The 23,257-nt window shown below is 39.6% G+C and overlaps 1 protein-coding gene and 1 pseudogene across 2 annotated transcripts in view; one reads left to right on the top strand and one right to left on the bottom strand.

The window, feature by feature from the left end:
• LOC127882000 (zinc finger protein 737-like) overlaps positions 1-23,257 on the bottom strand; it is a 259,848-nt pseudogene that overhangs the window by 70,780 nt on the left and 165,811 nt on the right.
• Positions 1-23,257, top strand: part of LOC127881994 (uncharacterized) — a 51,132-nt gene that overhangs the window by 20,020 nt on the left and 7,855 nt on the right. For both annotated transcript variants that reach the window (XM_052430328.1, XM_052430329.1), the window contains exons 7-18: positions 885-1,155; positions 1,825-2,350; positions 2,632-2,770; positions 6,459-6,521; positions 7,078-7,360; positions 10,084-10,194; positions 11,460-11,655; positions 12,919-13,112; positions 15,750-15,867; positions 17,382-17,550; positions 19,608-19,749; positions 21,025-21,160. In XM_052430328.1, coding sequence (XP_052286288.1) covers positions 885-1,155; positions 1,825-2,350; positions 2,632-2,770; positions 6,459-6,521; positions 7,078-7,360; positions 10,084-10,194; positions 11,460-11,655; positions 12,919-13,112; positions 15,750-15,867; positions 17,382-17,550; positions 19,608-19,749; positions 21,025-21,160 — 2,348 coding nt within the window. The remainder of the gene's footprint in view (positions 1-884; positions 1,156-1,824; positions 2,351-2,631; positions 2,771-6,458; positions 6,522-7,077; positions 7,361-10,083; positions 10,195-11,459; positions 11,656-12,918; positions 13,113-15,749; positions 15,868-17,381; positions 17,551-19,607; positions 19,750-21,024; positions 21,161-23,257) is intronic.

The following is a 23,257-nucleotide window of genomic DNA, read 5'->3' on the forward strand; positions in this document are numbered from 1 at the left end:
AAGTCTTGTCCAACACGTTTTGGGTTACGAGATGGCGGCGTCATGTCTGTGTTAAAGTCTTGTCCAACACGTTTTGGGTTACGAGATGGCGGCGTCATGTCTGTGTCAAAGTCTTGTCCAACACGTTTTGGGTTACGAGATGGCGGCGTCATGTCTGTGTTAAAGTCTTGTCCAACACGTTTTGGGTTACGAGATGGCGGCGTCATGTCTGTGTTAAAGTCTTGTCCAACACGTTTTGGGTTACGAGATGGCGGCGTCATGTCTGTGTCAAAGTCTTGTCCAACACGTTTTGGGTTACGAGATGGCGGCGTCATGTCTGTGTTAAAGTCTTGTCCAACACGTTTTGGGTAACGAGATGGCGGCGTCATGTCTGTGTTAAAGTCTTGTCCAACACGTTTTGGGTTACGAGATGGCGGCGTCATGTCTGTGTCAAAGTCTTGTCCAACACGTTTTGGGTTACGAGATGGCGGTGTCATGTCTGGTTACAGAGTCGCTTGATCAGCTTTTCACTTCTGGCATCAGAGAGTAAGTGTCCAGCGTTTTCTGATTTGCTACTCAGTGTATACGTGATAGTTTTTAAAGGACGTACACTTTTCTATATTATTTTTTTGACGTTTTAAGTCGTTATAGATGACCCCAAACGCGTTTTACATGCGTGTTACGTCAGATAACTAAGATATGTTCAATGTTCTTAGATTCCTTTACAGCGCTTGGTTTTATTTTAAACGACCTTCTTGTCTCAACCTCTATTTGGCGGTGTTTTGACTGAATTTAGAGGTTTTAGTCAGATTCCAACCTGTTTCCGGAAATTTCGATAAAGAAATAACATGATGTTCAAAGTTCTGGTAAACCCCTTTTGGTGATCATATCCGGGCGTTTTACAGAAAACTCGAGAGGCGCTTCTAAAACAAGCCCCGACCGACGTCGAATATTTGAACAAGGAGAGGCGCCTCCGCCTCCGGTTTACGTTCCCGACGATCAACCAAGAGTCCAATGTCAGCTCGCCGGCGACGGTGGTGCAGGTGTCCCAGTCGGCGACGGATATGACACAGCCGGAGCCGCCTCAGCCATCGCCATCGTCGGACGCTGAGGATGAGCCCGATGAAGATTCGACTGATATAATTGAACCCGTCGAATTGTTGACCCTTTGGGGCGGTAGGTAGAGTACGTTGGTCTTATGTCAGGAAGTAATATATCGCCCCATAGATGCAAAAGGGTACCATGTGGCATTGAAAAAAGAAGGCACATGGTACTTTTTGGAACCATTGGGGAGATATCTGAGCCTCGTCGTGGGAAAACGTCTATTGATGCAGGTGCGTTATGTGTAGTCCCAGACTTCCCTTATCAGGGACATCACTTTTCGCCTAGACTGGATTTTCGTTTATTTAAGACGTCTTTAAAACTGAAAACAATATAAAAGCGGAAATTATCGTCCACTATTATCCAGTTGGACTGCAGAGGCTAATGTGGTGTGACCATTTACGCACATGCATTAAGGCCAGTGTTTTTAGAACGAGGCGCAATAAGCATATACCAGGTAGTGTAATAATTAAAAAAATAGAAACCTTTACTGAGGGGCATATTTCATGATGGTGGCCAGACAAGCAATCTGTATGTGGACTGAATCCGAATGCTGAGGTTCCAATACTGTTTGAGGCTGCCTTGCTTGTTATTATTTTGTCATTTTCCTCGAAATGAGTTTTTCATTTCGTAAATGTGCGGTCTGCGGTTTGCGACGTTCCGCACATGCATTACACATTTTTCCCCGTTTGTCCAGAGCGCCACTCATTTAAAAAATAAATAAATAACGAGCATCCTTTACAGGTCCTTCAACGGCATTCTCTGTCCCGGCCCAGCAAAGCGTATCGTCTGCAAAGTCCGACAGTTATATCGTTGAAGTGGAAGAATACGACACTCCAGATGAACTAGGCCAGCGTCATATCAAGTCAAGCAACTTCAGCGAAACGCCTGATGAACTAGGCAAACGTCACATCCGGTCAAGAAACTCAAGCGAAACACCAGATGACCTAGGCAGAGGTCAGATACGGTCAAGAAACTTAAGCACTCCCCAGCACGCCCGAAGTCCCATCCCGATAGTTCTGAAGTCGTTCCTGGGCGGGAAAAAGAGAACGATTCTCGGAAAATTACCGAACACCAACAACCGCGTCCTGTGGTCTCTAGCCTCGGATATACTGGCGTGTAGCCCGTTCCGGTCTTTTTTGGAAAAGCACGAGTTCTTGATGGATTTGAAATATTTAAATTTCTGGACGGATGTAAGGAGTTATCTAGATACGGATGAGAACGCCATTACCGTATATGGGGAAACTGTCCGCAACTTTACGGCTCAAAGGTACGCAGTTTATTAAATAATACATCTGAGGTGCGAATTCAGTGCGTATTTTTATACGGTGCTATTTTCACGGAGACAATATCGTCCAAAACTTCACTATCTCAATATTCGATAAGAGATGTACTTGTAGTTTTAAGAGTTATGAACCTATTGGTCGTCTTGTTTGAATAAAGGGGGTACTGGTTTTTGATCGTATACGACTTCACTGGCTAAGCCTTGTTTTGCAAGTGCGCGATCCTTATGTTTTCGTACAAACAATTCACGCAATTTTTTTCCCACAGAATCGTGACCGAGTACCTATCAAACAGTGGTGTAGCATGTGACATATTCACGGAGTCGCTGAAGATGTCGCTGCTGCGTGCGATCACTGGCGGAAATGACGTCACACTGCTCTGCATGGCACAGGACATCGTGCAAGAGGTAGGGCGTCGATTAGAACCAACACATTTAAGTCAGATACAGAGAAAAACCGCATTACATTTTGCGGAGCTTCATCGCTTTTAGATACGTGGATTAAAAGGACGTCGCGCAAGATATACAGCGCCATGGATGGGTGTGGAAAGGGGCAACCGACGTACAATAGCGTCTGAGAGATTTTAGAGTGGACGCATAACTTTTATTTTTGTTTCATTCTTTTGAGATACTTTTATTAATATGTGTAAGACATCTCGCAAGAGGTACAAAACTATTTAGTTACCAAGGTGGGGGCGAAAAAAGAGGTATCTTCGTTCGAGACACTTTAGAAACATCGCATTCCTTTTTTTGCTGATTTATTACACAAAATATTATTTGCAGAACATTGTGTAAAATAGTAGGAAGCCATTCCCAGTGGGCATCCAACGTTGAGAGAGTTACCTTAAACGCTCCCCGAGTGGGAATCGAAGCCACCAACTCCCGATCACTAGGCAGATACCTCATCCACTACACCATGGCGACTGTTGAATCTTACAGACAAAAATGTTGACTATTAATTTTGGTTGAAACTTTGAAACTAGATTCTACCATTTTAATGCATAACACAATTTAAAGGGGTGTTTTCACAGATTTTGGCATATTTTGACGTTCGTCATTAAATACTTTATATTGATAAATGTAAACATTGGATCTTAAAAGCTCCAGTAAAAAATCAAGAATAAAATTTAAAAAAGGAAAAAAAAGTAGCAGGTACCAGGGCTCGAACCAGTGACCCCGGAGTCCTGGAGTTAGTCTGAAGTAAAAACGCATTAGCCCTTTCGGTTATTCCGCCGGGTATACATAGGTCAAGTACTTTTATAGGTTATATGAGCAATCTTTATAGTTTTGTAATTTAAACGACAACAATAGAATAATACTGTATCCTCACAAATATCATTACTAAAACGAAAATTTGCGAATCTGAAACAACTTTTTTCAATTTTGTCAATTTACCAAACCGTGAAAAGATCCCTTTAAGCAATATATTTTATCCGGCGATTTTGAGTTAAAGTTTATATTAAGCATCGTAAAGTTTAAGCAACTGATTTGTAAAATTCAAAAAAAAAATCTAAAATGTACAAGAAATCATATGCATGAACTGTATTATTATAAAGTACGATTCCTACTCGGGGAGCGTTTCATTATCCCCTCTGTAGACACCGAGTACTGGTTCTTTCTAGGAAACGGACTCCACAGTGTGCATATCTGCCGATAATACTCAAAAGAGCGGTTGGCAGCAAATAGTTTGTTTATTTTTTATATTATTTAAAAAAAGAAATACATGTACTGTGTTTGAATGCAACCTAAATACAACGTTGCAGCAACGTTGGAAAAAACGTTGAAGCAACGTTGGAAAACAAAAACGTCGGGAAAACTTTCATATAGACCATTGGTACAACCAAATTGCAACGTTCGAATGCAACCTAAATACAACGTTGCAGCAACGTTGGATATTGTGACAACCAAACTGCAACGCTTGAATGCAACCTAAATACAACTTTGCAGCAACGTTGGAAAAAAAACGTTGCAGCAATGTTGGAAAAAACGTCGGGAAAACTTTCATATAGACCATTGGTACAACCAAACTGCAACGTTCGAATGCAACATAAATACAACGTTGCAGCAACGTTGGATATTGTGACAACCAAATTGCAACGTTTGAATGCAACCTAAATACAACGTTGCAGCAACGTTGGAAAAAAACGTTGCAGTAACGTTGGAAAAAAAAACGTCGGGAAAACTTTCATATAGACCATTGGTACAACCAAATTGCAACGTTTGATGAAACGTCCGGGCAATGTTTTGTATGCAACTTTGTGGCAACGTGCGGTAATGCTGCAACGTTGTATTTAAGTTGCATTCGAACGTTGCAGCAACGCTGGATGCCCACTGGGAAACTGCAACGTTAGAATTCAGCCTAAATACAACGTTGCAGCAACGTTGGAAAAAATAACGTCGGGAAAACTTTCATATACACCATTGTGACAACGAAACTGCAACGTTTGATGAAACGTCCGGGCAATGTTTTGTATGCAACGTTGTGGCAACGTTCGGTAATGGTTGCCGACGTTGCGACCTAAATATTACGTTGCAGCAACGTTCGCACAACGTTTGAAACCCACTGGGTTGGTGTTGGTATAAACAGATTTAAGTTGCTGAGAAACACGAGATTGGTCTCATCGCATTGTTTCACGGTCTAATTGGCAAATTTCTTGCATAACAACTTTTAAGACCTGCATTCTGAAAATACATGTCTCGTCTAGTAATTTTGTTATGACTTGCTCGTTTATATATACATGCATATTGTTAATTTTGTTATGCCCCCTTTTAAAGACGTGGAGTTGAACTGAGTTGCATTTTTCAGTCAATCGGTCGCTCTGTGTGTTTGTCGGTCGGTATACATTTCGTTTCTTCGCCATATCTAGAGAATGCCTTTACCTTCAATCATGCACAGTGGTATACTGGTTTATTTGGTGATTAAAAACCATTTTTGATGTCAACAGGTTAAAGGTCACTTGTTATTAGTTTTTTCCCCTAAAATTTGTTTGCATAACGTATCTTGAGAATGCTGTGATCGAAGATCAGGAAACTCTTTAAAGTGCTTATTTCTGAGAAAAGGAAGACACTTTATGATTCTAAGGTCACTAGGTCAAAGGTCACGGTCACATGGTCTTGTTACAGACAATTCGTTTTTGAATCAGTGTTAGAAAGCTTAGAACTGCGATCATGCACATTTATAAAGTGGTTGCATGGCAGAAAGAGAAGACGCATTTTGATTTTGAGGTCACAATGTCAAAAATCAAGGTCAAGTGAGCTTGCATTAATAAGTTGGTCTCTTCATGATATCTCGTAAATGCCCTGTCCTCAGATCATCTATATTATCATGCTGGTTACTTTGGAGGAAATAAATGGCCTAGTTTGATTTTGTAACAGGTAAAATGTCCAAAGGATTTTATTAGAAAATGTGTTTCCACTAGGTAACTTGACAGCTCTGATCTACGCTCATGTATATTGCTTAAGTTATTATTTGGGTGGAACGTAAGACGACTTTTACCCCATTTTTGCCTAGTGGAATCTCCAATCCTTCAAGTTGGATCAATTTATTTCTAAAATTAGGGATGTCTAGTATACTTCTTTCTATATACAGAATATTTCTTACAAACTTAAGCAAACAGCGCAGACCCTAATGAGACGCCGCATAATGCGGCGTCTCATCTAGGTCTACGCTGTTTGCCAATGCCTTTTTTCTAGACGCTAGGCATAAATGGGTTAAGAGGTCATCCGGTCAGAGGCCGTGGTCAAAGGTGCTTCTATTATTTCTCCCGTAAACTATCTTGACAATTTTGATCATATACATTGCCCTGCTGGTTAGTCTTCAAACAATTACTCTATGATTTTAAGCTCAAGAGATCCAAGGTCAAGGTCTCAGGGGTGACTTTGCTGCATGTCGGCGGAATATGCTTTAAACGCATCTCTTTTTAATGCATACTTTGGTAAAGAATCAACATTTTCAATTTTTTTTTACTATTGATCAAATAATATATTGATTTTTACATGAAACTATTCGCTGACCGGTATGATATAAATTGTCTTTAAGAACGTTGGTGATAAGGTCTCGTGTTAAAAATCCATGTAGTTTTCGTGTGCATTGCAGACCCTATGGGAGCCGTTAAAACTGTACATTCAAGACGAACGTCGACTTTTCCTCAAACAAGTTGTAAGTTGTTTTTATTGTTTTTCCTCTTTACTGTGTATTTACATTGGCAAGCGACAAACAATCATGACGAAAATCAATACAATAACTTCTATTAAAAACGTCTCCAATTTATGTATAAGAGTTTTAAATATAGTTGGAAATGCTTGAATTTTATCAGCAACTGATAGTGAAATAAACATCATAGAATTATGAACCGATTCTTTTTGTTATGTATTTCTAGCTATTTCAACTGGTGAATTATCTTCATTGCTTCTCTTTTGAACAGTCAACAAACATATTGAGTATAGTATTAATGCAATGTTGTCACTCCTTAATTTCGTATACTAGTATTTAATTTACATATCAAATTTATTGCACACGCTAATCAGGCTCGACGCTTTCCTCTTTTTATGTATTTTTCGTTTATATGAAGTCTCTTCGTAGCGAAATTCAGTTTAGGTGGAAAGTGTCCTCCATTATTAGTCTGTGTGGACTGCACAGGCTAATATGGGACGATACTTTACGCACGTGCATGAGTCAAGGTTTCTCAGAGCGGGGTTCATATTGTTTTCTTCAGAGAGGCGAGCGTTACCAGCTCAGTCGTCGACGCAGACGACAGGTTGATATGGGAAACTCACGGTCCAAATCTGCACTTGAAAAGGAGAACGTCGACCCATTCTTCTTCTTCCAATGCCAAACTCACTCGGCGGGATCGACTCGGACCGGAAGTTCCTATTTAGCGTCGCCGACGTTTCGCTTTGGTTCCGCTACGTCGCGTCCGGCCACCTCGTACAACGTGTGCATCAGCGAGGAGCAGCTGTGGAAAGCCATGGAGCTGGCCGTGCTTTGCTGTGAATATGGTAAACTATTGAAGTTAATCCAGTTTTTGCAGTCTGACGTTTCTGGCCTGGGGCGTAGCCCTAAGCCATACCAATGATACACATTTCTGAGACAGTCAGAATTGGCTGGCTTCCAAAACCCACGAACGAATGAATTCCCAAAAGTCTGATTTACCACTTGGCGGTAATTCATGCGCAATCAAAGAAGTTCTTCGCAGATCTCAATAACCCGACTTGTAAATACAGAACATCACTATATAACATGACAGTGTCATAAAACGTGTAAAAAATAGTATTGAAGCAAAATTGCTAAGCATTGGTTACGACATTTTTGTTTACTGTTTTACACAATCGGTACACCGTTCTTTATCAGGGTTAAGGCCCAGTCTCACTATGATGCCGGCGGAGCCCCTTTGCGTGATCCGGGATCTACCGGGATGAACCGGGGTTCTACCGGGATGAACCGGGGCTCCATCGGGGACGACCGGGATGAACCGGGGAAAACCGGGGCTCCACCGGGAAAGTAATAAAATGTTTAATACCTCCGGGATTAACCGGGAGTCACAGGGAAGGACCGGCAACGATCGGCGCGGCAACGGGAACAACCGGGACGGCACCGTAGCTACACCGTGGCCCATACAGACCCCGGCAGAGCTACGGCAACGCCCCGGTGAATGCCGTTAGAGTCCCGGTATAGCTACGGTATATAAGAAACAAGCCCTCTGCCGGAACGCCACCGGCATTCACCGGGGCTCCGCCGGGGCATTGCCGGCGACGACCGGGGTAAAACCGGGGCGTTGCCGTAGCTCTGCCATGGTCTGAGGCCAGTTCAGACACGGTGAGTTCCGGCGGTGTTACGGTATACCGGGGCTCTGCCGGCTTTCACCGGGGCACAACCGGCGACAACCGGGGCTTCACCGGTATAAACCGTAGCCAGTCCGGGTTAACCGGGAATCTGCCGGGCTGTTGACCGGCTTCAACCGGGGCGGCACCGGAAAATAGTGTGACTGCGTTAAAAAAAATCTATGAATCATCCCGGTACTTGCCGGTCGACCGGCATTAGCAAACCGGGATGGACCGGGACTCTGCCGGCAAAAGTGAGACTTGGGCTTAAGTGGATTTTCTTTTGTATACACATTACAAAGGAAGTATGAGTGTTTTTCTGATCTGTTAATTATGTCATAGAAAGCTATTTTAGGCAATTGAAAGTGATTTTTTTGACGCCAACAATAACAGTTTTTTTGCGGCCATGTTTTTGTTGTATATCTTCAACGCCTATGTAGACGAACCTCTACCAGATCTGAAGAGTTGAACAAAAGGTTATCGTTCCCACAACCAGTATCGTATTGTCCTCCACCGTCTATGTACACTGTAGTTTATGCACAACTATTGTCTTGTCTTACAGTCTCTGAGCTTCAGCACTCAACCGCTAGGGTCAATCCGTATAAATTCGGACAAAGGGAGAAATTCGGACAAAACATCGTACATGCATTTTACGTCGCACTAAACCTAGCCCCAGGCCTACAGCGCTTTGATTAAATAATGTTCTTTTAATGTTTTTTTTTAGTGTTTTCAATTTGTTCGTTGTAAAAACGATACGCCTTGCGTATCTGACATATATGTGTAATGACGTGTTACAGTACTGCCGTCTGACATCAAAATGCGTTTCTTGATCAATGCGTCCGATCAATATCATGTTTCCATTTACCCTTTGCATGCTGGGAAATGTGTCGTCTGCTAAAATGTCGTCTGCTAAATTTCTAAAATTAGCATTTTCTTCGATTTGTTTTTCAAAGAATACTTTCAGAATAGCAAACAGTTTGGATCCTGATGAGACGCCACGTTCTGTGGCGTCTCATCTGGATCCAAACTGTTTGCAAAGGCCTTCAAAATTTGGTTCCAGCACTGAAAGAATTTAAGTTCACATTCTTCCCCAGACACACCGGACTAGCGTTACTATTGCGTGCATAGGGCGACCCAGGACGCGGTAGGATTGCTGTGGACGCTGTTTGTTTTTTTCGTGAGAACGCCTGGAGAAGGCGTCCACTGCCAATGGCGTCAATTGTGGCGACCTGGCGGCTACTTCATGTGACATGTTTAAATTAAACGACGAGATTCTTCGTTTTTTACAGCATCCTGGCTATTACATTGCAGGATAGCTTATTTGACGTCATAGACTCAACGCAGTTCTTATGCTAAGGTCATAGTTGTGTCGTATTAGACACGCCAGGCATGTAGCGTGGTCGCCGCAAATCAAATAAGTCATAATGCATGAACCCCGGGCGAAATGCTCGATGGTACTTGGATGTCTTTGAAAAAAACAAACATTGGCGTTCTTTCTATGACTATCGGCGATTTCCATATACCTTACTTTTAAGTGAGGCGCTATTTCGGTTTTGATGGGCTTAGTATACATGCGTTCGCTGACTTTTATGCGCAGGTTTGCATGTGTGTCGTTACAGTATCGTATTAAACCATTTTTGCCTAGTGGACTCTCCCATTCTTCTAAATTGGATCAAATTATTTCCAAAATTAGGGATGTCTAGTTTATTTATTTCCATATTTAGAATATTTCTTACATAAATTCCTTAAAGCAAACAGATCAGAACCTGATGAGTATGATGCGGCGTCTCATCTGGGTCTTCGCTGTTTTCCAAGGACTTTTTTCTAAGCTAGGCATACATGGGTTAATGTTTGAAGATATAGAGATAAGGACGCCTCCTATTTCCCACTGTGTTCTCCAGGAACGCCCATGATGGTTCCCCAGAGCCTCCCCAGCGTCGAATCGCTGCCGGATATCCTGTACAGCGACCACGGCAGCATGTACATCAGCCGCGTACCAGCCGTCAGAAATGGTAGTGCAATGATATGAGCCGAGTTCTAGAAAAACTGGACCTTGTTCTGAGAAAACTGGGCTTAATGCATGTGCGTAAAGTGTCATCCCAGACAAGACTGTGCAGTCCGCACAGGCTAATCAGGGACGACACTTTCCGCCTTAACTTGATTTTCGAAAAGGACGGACTTCCTTGAAACTAAAAATTACCATAAAAACAGAAAGTGTCGTCCCTGATTAGCCTGTGCGGACTGGACAGGCTAATCTGGGACGATACATTACGCACATGCATTAAGCCCAGTTTTTTTTCAGAACGCGGCTCAAATGGGTTCAATGCACGTGCGTAAAGTGTCAACCCAGTTTAGCCTGTGCAATCCGCCCAGGCTAATCAGGGTCGACAATGTCAGCGTTTATGGTATGTATAGTTTGCAAGAAGTATCCTTTTAGTGGCAATTTAGTTTGCTAATTGGCGGAAAGTGTCGTCTGCAGAGGCTAATCTGGAACGACACTTTACGCACATGCATTAAGCCCAGGTTTTCCATACCGATGCTCATATTATTAGAAAATAATTAGTTATGGTTTCTACAGTGTTTTGGAAGTACATGTAATTTTTAAGCGTCTTTATTTGTTTCACCTTTTTGTGTTAGGAGCAGAAATAAATAACGCCATTTAGATTGTAACGATTATATCGCATTATTCTTTAGTATGCGGACTGCATACTATTAAAGAAGTTACACGTATAATAATATTGGAACAGGATTTGATGCTTTCAAATGTGTCAAAGTTAGGTTAATTCAATAACTGTCGATAACTGTAACATTTGATCTAATATACGATAATTGCTATTTCAGTGCTAACTGTTTTGTGATGTTTCATAGGGACTTTTGTTTCATGATCTTGTTGTCATCTACACATGTTTAGATATGTTGTAACTGTTGTTGTGTAAACGAAAAAATAAATCTAACTTTATTATTAGTTACACGGCTTATAACTAAGCCCGAACTATGTGGTAGAGGATCAGTGATGTTATATTGTGCGAAAGCGTTGCCAAGGGCCACACCCATAACTCTGCCTAAGAAAATATTAGCCACTTACATTCTTTTATAGTTTTGTCCTTGTCAGTGTTCACAAATTGGTATATAACATAAGGTAAATTTACAATTCACGATAATCGTAATTTTAAATAAAACTGCAAAATAACAGGCAAACAACATTTTTAGAAGCTTTATGGACCTAATATTTTTCTTAAGTGTATAACATTTCGTCTGTGCGTGTTTTTTCTCCAAGAATTTCTACACGCGCTATTCCACAAGCCGACGATTAACATAGAAACCATCAAAGTGTCTCGACATGTCATCTTCGACAAAGTAGACACAAAGCAACTGAAGACCGCCGAGAAAAAGGAGGAGAATCTGCCGAAAATCAACCACCGAATGGTCTTGAGGCGCTGCGGGGTGATGCTCGATAGACCCACACGGCCTAAGTAGATATCTTCAGTCGATTGCTTTTCTTTTTAGGAAATTGAGCCTTGTTCTTGGAAAACAGGGCTTAACCCTTTGCATGCTGGGAAATTTGTCGTCTGCTAAAATGTCGTCTGCTGAATTTCTAAATTAGCATTTTCTTCGATTTTTTTTCAAAGAATATTATCAGAATAGCAAACAGTTTGGATCCTGATGAGACGCCACGTTTTGTGGCGTCTCATCTGGATCCAACCTGATTGCAAAGGCCTTCAAAATTCGGTTCCCGCACTGAAAGGGTTAAAGCCTCTATAACGCTCAAAATCAACGAAAATTTCGTTAAGTATTTCGTAACATAAAGTTAACACCTAAACAATCAGTGTTCCTTATAGCAATAGCCACAATTTCAACGCTAGATGTGGTATGATTACATAGATTTTTGTAGATACAAAATGCTCGTTTTTATTTAGTTGTGACACAATTAATTCCATTTTAATTTCCCGCGAATATATAAATTTATACGACACACGAACACTTAAATCGTACTATGCTAGTGTTTATGTGTCGTACGAATATCGTTGCGGGAAATTAAAATGGAATTGAATATGCAAAACAATAATAAAAACGAGCATTTTATATCTACGAACATCTATTTGACCAGACCACATCTGGCGTTGAAATTTTGGCAATTGCCATAAGGAACATTGATTTTTAATTGTTTAACTTTATTTCACGAAATATTGAACGAATTTTTCGTTGATGTTGAGTAGTAATGGGGCTTTTACGCATGTGCGTAAAGTGTCGTTAAGGCTAATTAGGGGCGAGACTTTCCGCTCAGACTGGATTTTCGTTTAGAAGAGACTGCCTTTAACAAAAAAAAAAATAATAGAAGCGGAAAATGTCGTCCCTGGTTAACCCGTGAAAACTAAACAGGCTAATCTGGGACTACGTTTTATGCATATGGATTATGCCCCGTTTTTCCAGTGTAAGCGAGCGTAAGGATGTAGTTTTAAAAGGATTTTGGCAAACAATGATTTTGTATCTGAGTGGGTCACACAATTAAAATCAGAGGGTAGTGCTTATCCGCTCGAACTTTTTGACTGAGAACTTGTGTGTATGAACACATATAAACCAAAGTGTTTACAGCGTTTGGATCGCACATATGACCTTACAAATCTCGATGAAAGACTAAATATAAGACTAATTATATAAAAACATGTCCGTTAAATCATAGTTACGCAAAAATAACGTGCATTCAAGCCGAATCAATGTTTTGACCTTAATTTCAGATCCTTTGTGGAAGTTCTTACTACGCCTCAGCATTTTGACTTTTTCAAGCGTTTCATGATGGTGCATAAGATGCCGTTACCCATCGCATTCTGGCGCGCAGTCGAGGATCTTAGGGACCTCACTAACGCGAAAACACGTCAGATCCGAGTGACTCAGATCGTTAGGAAATTCTTTGGGAGATACTCAAAAAACGGTAGGTACTTGAATTATGTGTACTCGCAATACGGTAGATATAAAACTTGCGTGCTAAAATACGTAAGGTATGCGATTATTGTGCTGGAAATACGTTAGGTATGAAATATGTGTACTCGAAATACGGTAGGATTGACATATGTATGCTCGAAATATGGTAGGTATGAGATATGTGTGCTCGAATTCGGTAGGTATGAGATATATGTGCTCGAAATACGGTAGGAATGAGATATATGTACTCGAAATACGGTAGGTATGAGATATGTGTACTCGAAATACGGTAGGTATGAGATATTTGTACTCGAAATACGGTAATTATGAGATATGTGTGCTCGAAATACGGTAGATAATAATGAGATATGTGTACTCGAAATACGGTAGGTATGAAATATAAGTTCTCGAAAAAAACGGTAGGTAGGAGATATGTGTACTCGAAATACGGTTGTTTTTAGATATGTGTACTCGAAATACGGTAGGAATGCGATATGTGTACTCGAAATACGGTAGGTATGAGATATGTGTACTCGAAATACGGTAGGTATGAGATATTTGTACTCGAAATACGGTAGGTATGAGATATGCGTATTCGAAATACGGTAGGTATGAGATATGTGTACTCGAAATACGGTAGGTATGAAATATGTGTTCTCGAAAAACGGTAGGTATGAGTTATGGGTACTCGAAATACGGTAGTCCTGAGATATGTGTACTCGAAATACGGTTGGATTGAGATATGTGTTCTCGAAATACGATAGGTATGGGATATGTGTACACGAAATACGGTAGGTATGAGATGTTTATTTGAAATGCGGTTGGTATGAGATATGTGTACTCGAAATACGGTAGGTATGAGCTATGTACATTTGAAATATGGAAGGTATGAGATATGTTTATTCAAAATACGGTAGGTATTAGATATGTGTATTTGAAATACGGTTGGTATGAGATATGTGTACTCGAATTACGGAAGCCACGAGATATGTGTGCCTTAAATACGGTAAGAATGGTATTTGTTTATTTGAAATACGGAATATATCAGATATGTGTTTTCAAAATACGGAAGGTATGAGATATGTCTCCTCGAAATACGGTAGGTATGGGATATCTGAATTTGAAATACTGTTGGTATGATATATTTGTACTCGAAATACGGTTGGTATGAGTGTTTGAAATACGGTTGGTATGAGATACTCGAAATATGGAATGTATGTGATATGTGTAATCGGAATGCGGCATCTGCGTATTCAAATATGGTCTTTATGAGTTATATGTATTCAAAATGCGGAATGTAAAACACATGTGTAATCGAAATACGGGAGTTATGAAATATGAATGTTCGAAATACGGAAGATATGTTAAAGTACTGTCCGCATGCTCCATGTTTAGATTGTCCTTTTACCCGTGCGCTCGAAATACGGGACATTTGTTTCAATAGTAAATTGGTACGGAGGTGAAAAAAACGTTACGCCAAATTTGTTAAATGGTAAGTACGTCCATACACTCATTTTGCGAATGATATGTTTTTAAATTTAAATGGTAATTCTGTCCAATTATTCAGTTTTCTTGTATGTAGGGTTCCTTGTGGACCGTACATGGTTCTTTGTATACTCCTGCAGACGTTCCGTTTGTACAATTCAATGATTCCGTGTCCCCGTGAAAACCATACGCATAATACCGGTACATGGAATCCGCGAATTTATTTTAATTCATAGGACGATCGTATTATAACATTGTGTCCCACCACCTGACGATTTGTCTCGCACGGTTCCATGCTACTCGTCGAAACTTCAGTGTCACAGTTCAAGGTCAAAGGTCACAACATGTTGTTTTCGTTGAGTTGCGTTTTTTGTATTCCTTTGTACATTTGTGTGTGTGTGAAATGACCTTTGGATTATATTTCGTTATGATCATATAGCGTGTCGCGTACCACTATCATGCTTCTAGGTGAAAGGTCAATATCACAACTCAAGGTGAAAGGTCACGAGTTCTTAATTTCATTCGGTAACCTTGTGAATTTAATGCCTGTGAGGGTATAACTATTATTTTTGATTAGCATTCAAATTACCAGGCGATGAGTCGATTGGTCACTCCCGCGTTCATTAATGAAAGATCAAGGTCTTTACATACGACGGGGCTCAATGCATATAAATTAAGTGTCGTTCCAGACTAGCCTGTGCACTTACCACAGGCTAATCAGGAACGACACTTTCTAATTTAATGGAATTTTCTTTTATGGAAGGCTTTTAAAAATAAAAATCCAGTTTAGGGGGCATATTGTCGTTCGTTATTAGTCAATGCAAATTTGCACATGCGAATCTGGGACGTCACGCCGTGCACATGCATTAAGCCCCTTTTTCCAAGAGCCGCGTATGTATGGATTCTGAGTTTGCAACGTAGTTCAATGATCTGCACAGACATTAACCCATTTATGCTAAGCGTCTAGAAAAAATACCTTGGCAAAAAACGCATCATGCGGCGTCTCATCTAGTTCTGCACTATTTGCTTAAATGAATTTCTATAAGAAATATTCTACATATAGAAATCAATATACTAGACATCCTTAATTTTGGAAATAAACTGATCCAATTTCTAAGGATAGGAGAGTCCACTAGGCATTGGTTAATTGAACACTTTACAGGAGATCTGTTGGACTGTGACGAAGACATCATCCGTCAGATTCCCAACATGGACAAGGTCACCCCCGGGATCCTGATCTGCGCGCAGGCCGCCGTCTACCGGTCCATGGAGCGGAACTGGTACGTAGGACACCGCAGTCGAGTGAATGATTCCCAAGGCTCGTATTCACAAACTCATTCGAAGATTCAAGAATAGACTTTGAACCAAGAAAAATACATCCAGCGTTTGAACAGATTCAGGCTGCCGCTTTAAAAGAATGTTTTACATAAAGGATGATGTATATAGAGGCTGTACATGCAAAATTTGACTCAAAATTAAAGCTGCTTTTGAATATTCCAATTTAAAGCGGGACTGCACGATTTTGTCAAATATTTGTGCATTTATATAAAATTTGTAAAAAACACTTTTTATACATATATTTCAATAAAAATTAAAATAAAAGTTAAGAAGAACATGTGTCGAAAAATGGGAAATAAGCCAGATATTTAATTCTGAAATCGAAAATGTCTGTACAGTCGAATTCACCAGTATGTATATCATGCATGTACGATATGCATCTTAATTTTGTTTTACGGAGCATTTTATTTTCCTGCAACGATATCTATTCATACGACACACGAAAACTAACTCCAATCCTAATAAAATGCTTCGGTTATTGTAGTATAATATGTACGAAATATCTTCGTCACAATCGGCTCGGGGCGCTAATTTGTCTTTGCTGAATTTTATGAAATTCGTCTTCAATGTATAATATTTCATGCCTATTTTGTGTTATTATTACATATTTGTATCAATATTTTATCAACAATTTAACACATATAAAAATCGTGCAGTCCCGCTTAAAAGAATATTCTTTATTCTTAGATGAATGTCTCAGAGGTTGATTATGTTAACAACATAGTTTTCTTCCTTTTCTCGACAGAAATAGCATAAACACAATAACATTAAGTATTTTGCTTTGGTCAGTGTGCGAGTTGCACAACTACATGGGACATTATAGCGAGTGATAATTAAATTGTATTTATATTGCAAATGTTAGCGCGTTTCTTTACAAATGACGTTGCAATAACACTTCAACAACACACGCGTTTAAACGTGATGCTCACATAAATACAGTCACAGTCTGTGAGCGTTTTTCGGTATCCAAACAGGGTAAAACCGTTCTACGTTTACCCATTTATGCCTAGCGTCTAGAAAAAAGGCCTTGCCAAACAGAGCAGACACAGATGAGACGCCGCATGATGCTTAAAGGAATTTCTGTGAGAAATATTCTAAATATAGAAATAAATATACTAGACATCCCTAATTTTGGAAATAAATTGATCCAATTTAGAAGGATGGGAAAGGAGAGTCCACTAGGCATAAATGGGTTAATAGGTCGCCGTGGCATACTGTGAATGATGTCCGCTAAGAGACCCGCAGGTCACGGGTTTGATCGACCAACGTCGGAGTACTCCCTATATCTCCCCTATAGACACTAAATACTGGTTTTACCCAGGAAACGAACTCGAGAGCGTTCCAATAAGTCTTTGGCTTTCAATGTAATCGAGCAGGTCAATAAATAGGTTTTAAGATTAAATAAAACTAATTTGTATGAAACACATACGCAATCACAGTCGATGTGCGGTTGCAGGTACCCACTGTACGTGGAGACGTTCCCCCCGGAGACGGAGCCGTCCGTGGTCAGCCTGATAAGCTCCACCCCTCTCACCCCAACCACCGCGGACACGCCCATTGACTTCGCCGACATCGTCATTAAGTCCAGAAACAGAAAAAGGAAGGGCGTGTGGAAGAACAAAACGGTATACACAGGCTCGACTGGTCATTTTTTTCGCCTCAGGTACTACTTAAAAGTACCCTGAGGGAGGAGGATATTCTTAAAGACACCCGGGCATACTCAGGGGCGTTTTTAGTATACTTGCCGTTCCCCGGATACTTTGAAGTGTATTTTAGAGCCCCCGTGTATTTTAAGTAGTACCTGAGCCGACAATGACCATTTGATCTACAAGGTTACTCTTATGCCACATTGAACGTTGACCATTTAGTATTATTATGAAGATCATGTACGGTAAATGTCTTTTAGAATTAAAATTTGTCCAACAAGTTGGACAAACGTTTGCATGGAACTGCTGGCAAATGAACAATGCATGTGCGTGTTAAAGGCAAAAACCATACAATTAGAGGTTACAAACTACACGCGCAAACAGCTGATCTTGCATGATCTTTCATGTACGCGTAATACAAAAATTAAATAACCTACAATTAAAAAAGGCGTACACATTATTATCCACGCCGCTGCAACCATCGCGCAGAGATTGGACTGGTTCCGAGATTAGCTTGTTCAAAGTCCTGCCGTTTTAACAAACCACGTGATGATAGCCGAGCCACGTGGAACAATAATTGTCCCATTTTCGGCGTTGCTGTATTAAGCCAGCTTTTCACCTAACCTGAACTTTGTAAGTGTCCAATAAAATTCAAATAAAATTTCCCGCGGCTAGGTACGAATGAATACACTTCATTTATTCCATTGGCTGATTTGAGTATACCACCAGAACATTGGAAACATATCTGCGTCTTTGTAACACGGTTCTACTGCGTGAAACAATTTTATCTTTAATGAAAAGGGTTAATAGATAGAACAGTTTTACACTCAATTCTTGACATCAATACAGTTTGTGCGTGCACCTTTTATTTTCATAGAATTTCCAGCGCAAAAGCGTTTATACTTAAAGGCTATGTTCTCATATAAGTACTTACTTCCATATTCCTGTCAACATTTAAACATGTAAAGCGAGGCCTCACTTTAATGGATTGCATTTCAACCCGCGAGGTATCGAGTTTATTTACAGGTCATCACCGGAGTTCGCGGCCAGTAAAATAATCGTTATATAATACAGACGCTATCCGTGAACTAGGTGACCTGGACTTTTCTTTAGACCAGAAATATGTTAAATGAAGATATTCAGCAATATAATGATGGTATGTCAATAATAGATTCTTAATGTGTTTTCAACAATACAATGATAAATATTAATTTTTATTAATTTAACAATAATTTTTCCACCATATTGACTAATGTACATGTATATTGCATGAGCGCGATGATTCTCGATACTGTGAATAATCGAATCAAATGGCAATGCCCGACAAACCACTTAAACAGGTTTGTTCGAAGAACGCGCCTATAAATACGGATACTTCTCGTGTGGCCGGTTGACTCTTATGTTTAAATTTCACTTCCATTCTTCTTTTGGTTTTCTGTTTTGTTTCTATAGGTTTATGACCAGCAATATGTAATAATGTAAAATAGGCCGCGAAAACTCCGCGTGACATTCCGTACTGCGTGTGATGCAGCTAAAAACTCTACAGAAAAAGACAGTCGCTATACTTGATCTCATTCATTGAACTATCAACGCCGTATATCGTTTTTAAAGATATTTCTTGTTATTTTTATTTTTATTTTTTAATTTAGGTAATTTATTTTGTTTATAATGAACCTAAACTTATACACTATTTTCAAAATATGAAAGCAAATGAATACTTTAAATATTATAATACAAAAACGGAAAATAAATAAAATCCTTTCAGATTTGGAAGGATTTTCTTGTGATAGCAGTGGTTACCCGCAGTTGCCGTGGGGAGATAACCGCTGCCTGAAGTTTGATGCCATTGGTACTGTTAGACGCCATTAATTTACCACGTTACTCGGCTATCATCACGTGGTTGGTTATAATGGCAGGAATTTGATATAGAAACATGCTCAGAACCAGTCAAATCTCTGCGCGAATGTCGGTCGTTAGAAACTAGTTGCACAATTGTTTTTAACGTCACCAAAGCACGTGCTATCGTATTTCTTCAGGTTATGGTGTTGAAGAACTTACTGCGTGCCTTGGTGGAGTTTAACCGTGCTGTAAGCGGTAAGACGGAGTCCCAGCTCCTAGAAATCTTCATGAAATGCGAGGTAGAGAAAGGCAAATCTAGCCAAGCTATGGACCAGTTAAGTAAGTACCGAAATATATGTACGAAATGAGTGTAAATGTATATATTAACCCATTTATGCCTAGTGGACTCTCCCATCCTTCTAAATTGGATCAATTTATTTCTAAAATTAGGTATTTCTAATATACTTATTTTTATATTTAGAATATTTCGTACAGAAATTCCTTTACGCAAACAGCGCAGACCCTGATTAGACGCCGCATTATGCGGCGTCTCATCTGGGTCTACACTGTTTGCCAAGGCCATTTTCTAGACGCTAGGCATAAATGGGTTAATACAGGTAATTAAATCTATGTCGCCCTACATCTACAGAAATACCAATTAATACTTTATAGCTATTTAATTATCAATCATACATTGTATGCCCGACTTTCAGAGGACATATTTTGATTGGTACTTGTCCGTCAGTCCGTCGGATTTTGCGTAGTTTTGCTAGTTATATTCACCAGCAAATGAGCATAGCTCTGTGAAAAAGGGGTTGAATGCATGTGCGTAAAGTTTCGTCCCAGATTAGCCTGCGCAGTCCGCACAGGCCAATCCGGGACGACACTTTCCGCCTTTAAGGACTATTTCGTTAAAAGCAAGTTTCTTCTTAACGAAAATCCAGTTAAGGTGGAATGCTTCGTCCCTGATAAGTATTAAGGTCCCTTTTCCCAGACCGAGTCTCATATATATTGTGCCAATCATGCTGGCAGTGTACATAACCTATGATTAAAGAGCCTTTTTACGTTTTTGTAAATTGACAAAAGAAATAAAGGTTTCTGATTCGCAAATTTTCGTTGTAGTTATGATATTGGTGAGGAAACAGTTAAACTGAACATTTACCATGCTCTAAAATATCCATTATATGCATCTTTTTTACGATTTAAAAACTTGAAAATTATAAAGCGTTACAACGCGAAACGATTGAATAATTTGGAGGGTTCTGTTGTTGTCGTTGTATTGTGTGATACTACGAGGATTGCTTATATAAAGTATAAAATACATCATTCATTGTATGAGCACGGATGGCCCAGTGGTCTAAGCGATAGACTTTTACTCCAGTGGTCAGTGGTTCGAGCCCAGTTGAGGGTTGCATTTTTTTCTTTCTTTAATTGTATTCTTGTATTTTTTACTGGAGCTATTTATATCCAAGGTTTACATTTATCTATAAAAAGCATTTAATTGCAAGCTTCAATACAGTAACATGCCAAAGTCTGTGAAAAAGTCCCTTTAATGTTAATGTCCCTCTCATACTTGTACAAGTGTTGTATTGCGTACAAACCGCCTCTTTGCAGACCATCTGCACAATCTTGAGAAACACATCATGTCCAGTATTGGAGCGAACGTCCAGATGCGCGTTGTCATTAGAAACCGACTGGTCATCCTCAACCGACTTCCGAACGATCTTAGGTTCTGGATCGAAGTCAACAAGTAAGTGTCTTTTATACCTAGTGGACTCTCCCATCCTGCTAAATTGAATCAATTTATTTCCAAAATTAGGGATATCTAGTATATTTATTTCTATTTAAAATATTTATTACAGAAATTCCTTTAAGCAAACAGCGCAGACCCTGATGAGACGCCGCATCATGCGGCGTCTCATCTGGGTCTACGCTGTTTGCCAAGGCATTTTTTCTAGACGCTAGGCATAAATGGGTTAACGAGGAAATGGAAATTTGAGCATTATTTTCATGTTTTGCCTAAATAAAAACACGCCGCTCGTAATTTTATATCTTACATACTGTTCGTTGATCTTAACCGTATTGTGTTGAAATATAGTTCTCATTTCAAAAGAAAACAAGGCCTCTCAGAAGATCTGACATACGTTTCCGAAGTATAATGTTTGTTAGAACGGAAGCAATTTATTGACAATTAACGGTAAAACGTTAAAACTGAAAAAAAACAACAACAAATCCGATAATATCATTAATAACATATTCCCCTACAAACATAATAGTAATACAAGACACATCCAATTGTCATAATGGGACTGTTAATAAAAACTTATGCTATTTTCACTGAGTCATTAAAATTAAAAGAATGGAAATTAAACATTTATGTATTTTGACCTTTAAGCTTTAACTATGACGTGCCTTTTTACCGTAGAATGATATGAATTTTACATGACGCATCATCTGGAAAGAGGCATTAATAATCCGACGTAACATTAACAATCATCGGACATTGAAAAGTTAGATAGCAAAAATAAAAATACGCGAACTTTGACTTTGACCTATGATATTGACCCTTCAACGACGAGCATGGGCGTTGCACGCTACATAATGTCTGGGTGTGGAAAATGCTTGTACAATTTACAGAGCGGACACTCAATTTTATAACGTTGACATTGAATTGCTACCTGGAAAATACAAGAGCATGTTATTTTTAGCGGCGCGCTTTCTGATCATAAGGAGTTATAATTCAAATTCATTTTAAAATTCACTAAGATGTGCAAACGTTACCGCACTTTTTTTTTGCAATTTTTTAGACCCTGAATTGTGATCTTTATATTTTAACGAGCAGTCTGCACCCAATTGTATAAATGCTGGTTACAGTTACCGCTCGGTAGCTTTTAAACCTTGGTAAGTTTGCGGTTATTCAGGTTTAGTAACCGTCAAGGTAACTCGATTGTATAAACACGAAATACCGCAAAGTAACTAAACCGCGCATAGTGGAATTTAACCAACGGTAAATTAAACCAAAACATTCCCACAGTGCATTTTTTAATGACGTAATTTTCGCGCGAAGCGTCACGCTTCGATTTCGTTAACAAAAAAAACACGAGCAGTCTGGAAGTTGTCTTCGTTACATGGAATGACCATGAGAAATCCGTAAAGGCATGTTTGACTAAATGAGCGAAAACGACGATTCAAAATTAAATCGATTCAAAATTAAATTAAATAAAAAATTCGAGCATGGAAGTTCTTCGCGAGGATCGTCCTTTCACTAGAAATAATTTTCAGTGATGAGTCACACCAAAATTCTTCCAGGGATGTAAAACGTTACGAAGCGGACACGAACAGTGGACGGACGGGCTCAAAACCATACTATGCGACTACTATATTAGTCGCGTTATGACTAAACTGGGCATAATGCTTGTGCGTAAAGTGTCGTCCCTGATTAGCATGTTCAGTCCGCACAGGCTAATCAAGGTTGACACTTTACGCCTTGACAAGCTTTTCGGTAAAAAAAATACCATAAAAGAGGAAAGTGTCGTCCCTGATTAGCCTGTGCAAACTGCACAGGCTAATCGGGAATGACACTTTACGCACAAGCATTATGCCCAGTTTTCTCAGAACGCGACTCAATTAATGTGTCGGAATATTAGACTTATTGAACACTTAATTTCTTAAAACATCTAGCATGAACCGGTTTACAGCAAGCATATCAATCAAGGTACGACCTGACCAGTAATGCGTAAAAACAGGTCTTCATTTCACTGGTATATCGCCCTATTGGTGCAAAACGGTACCATGTGCTTTCTATGTTAATGTCAGATTGTACCTTTTTTTGCACGAATGGGATAAT

Source organism: Dreissena polymorpha, chromosome 5 (assembly GCF_020536995.1).
Source record: "Dreissena polymorpha isolate Duluth1 chromosome 5, UMN_Dpol_1.0, whole genome shotgun sequence".
Classification (NCBI taxonomy): Eukaryota; Metazoa; Mollusca; class Bivalvia; order Myida; family Dreissenidae; genus Dreissena; species Dreissena polymorpha.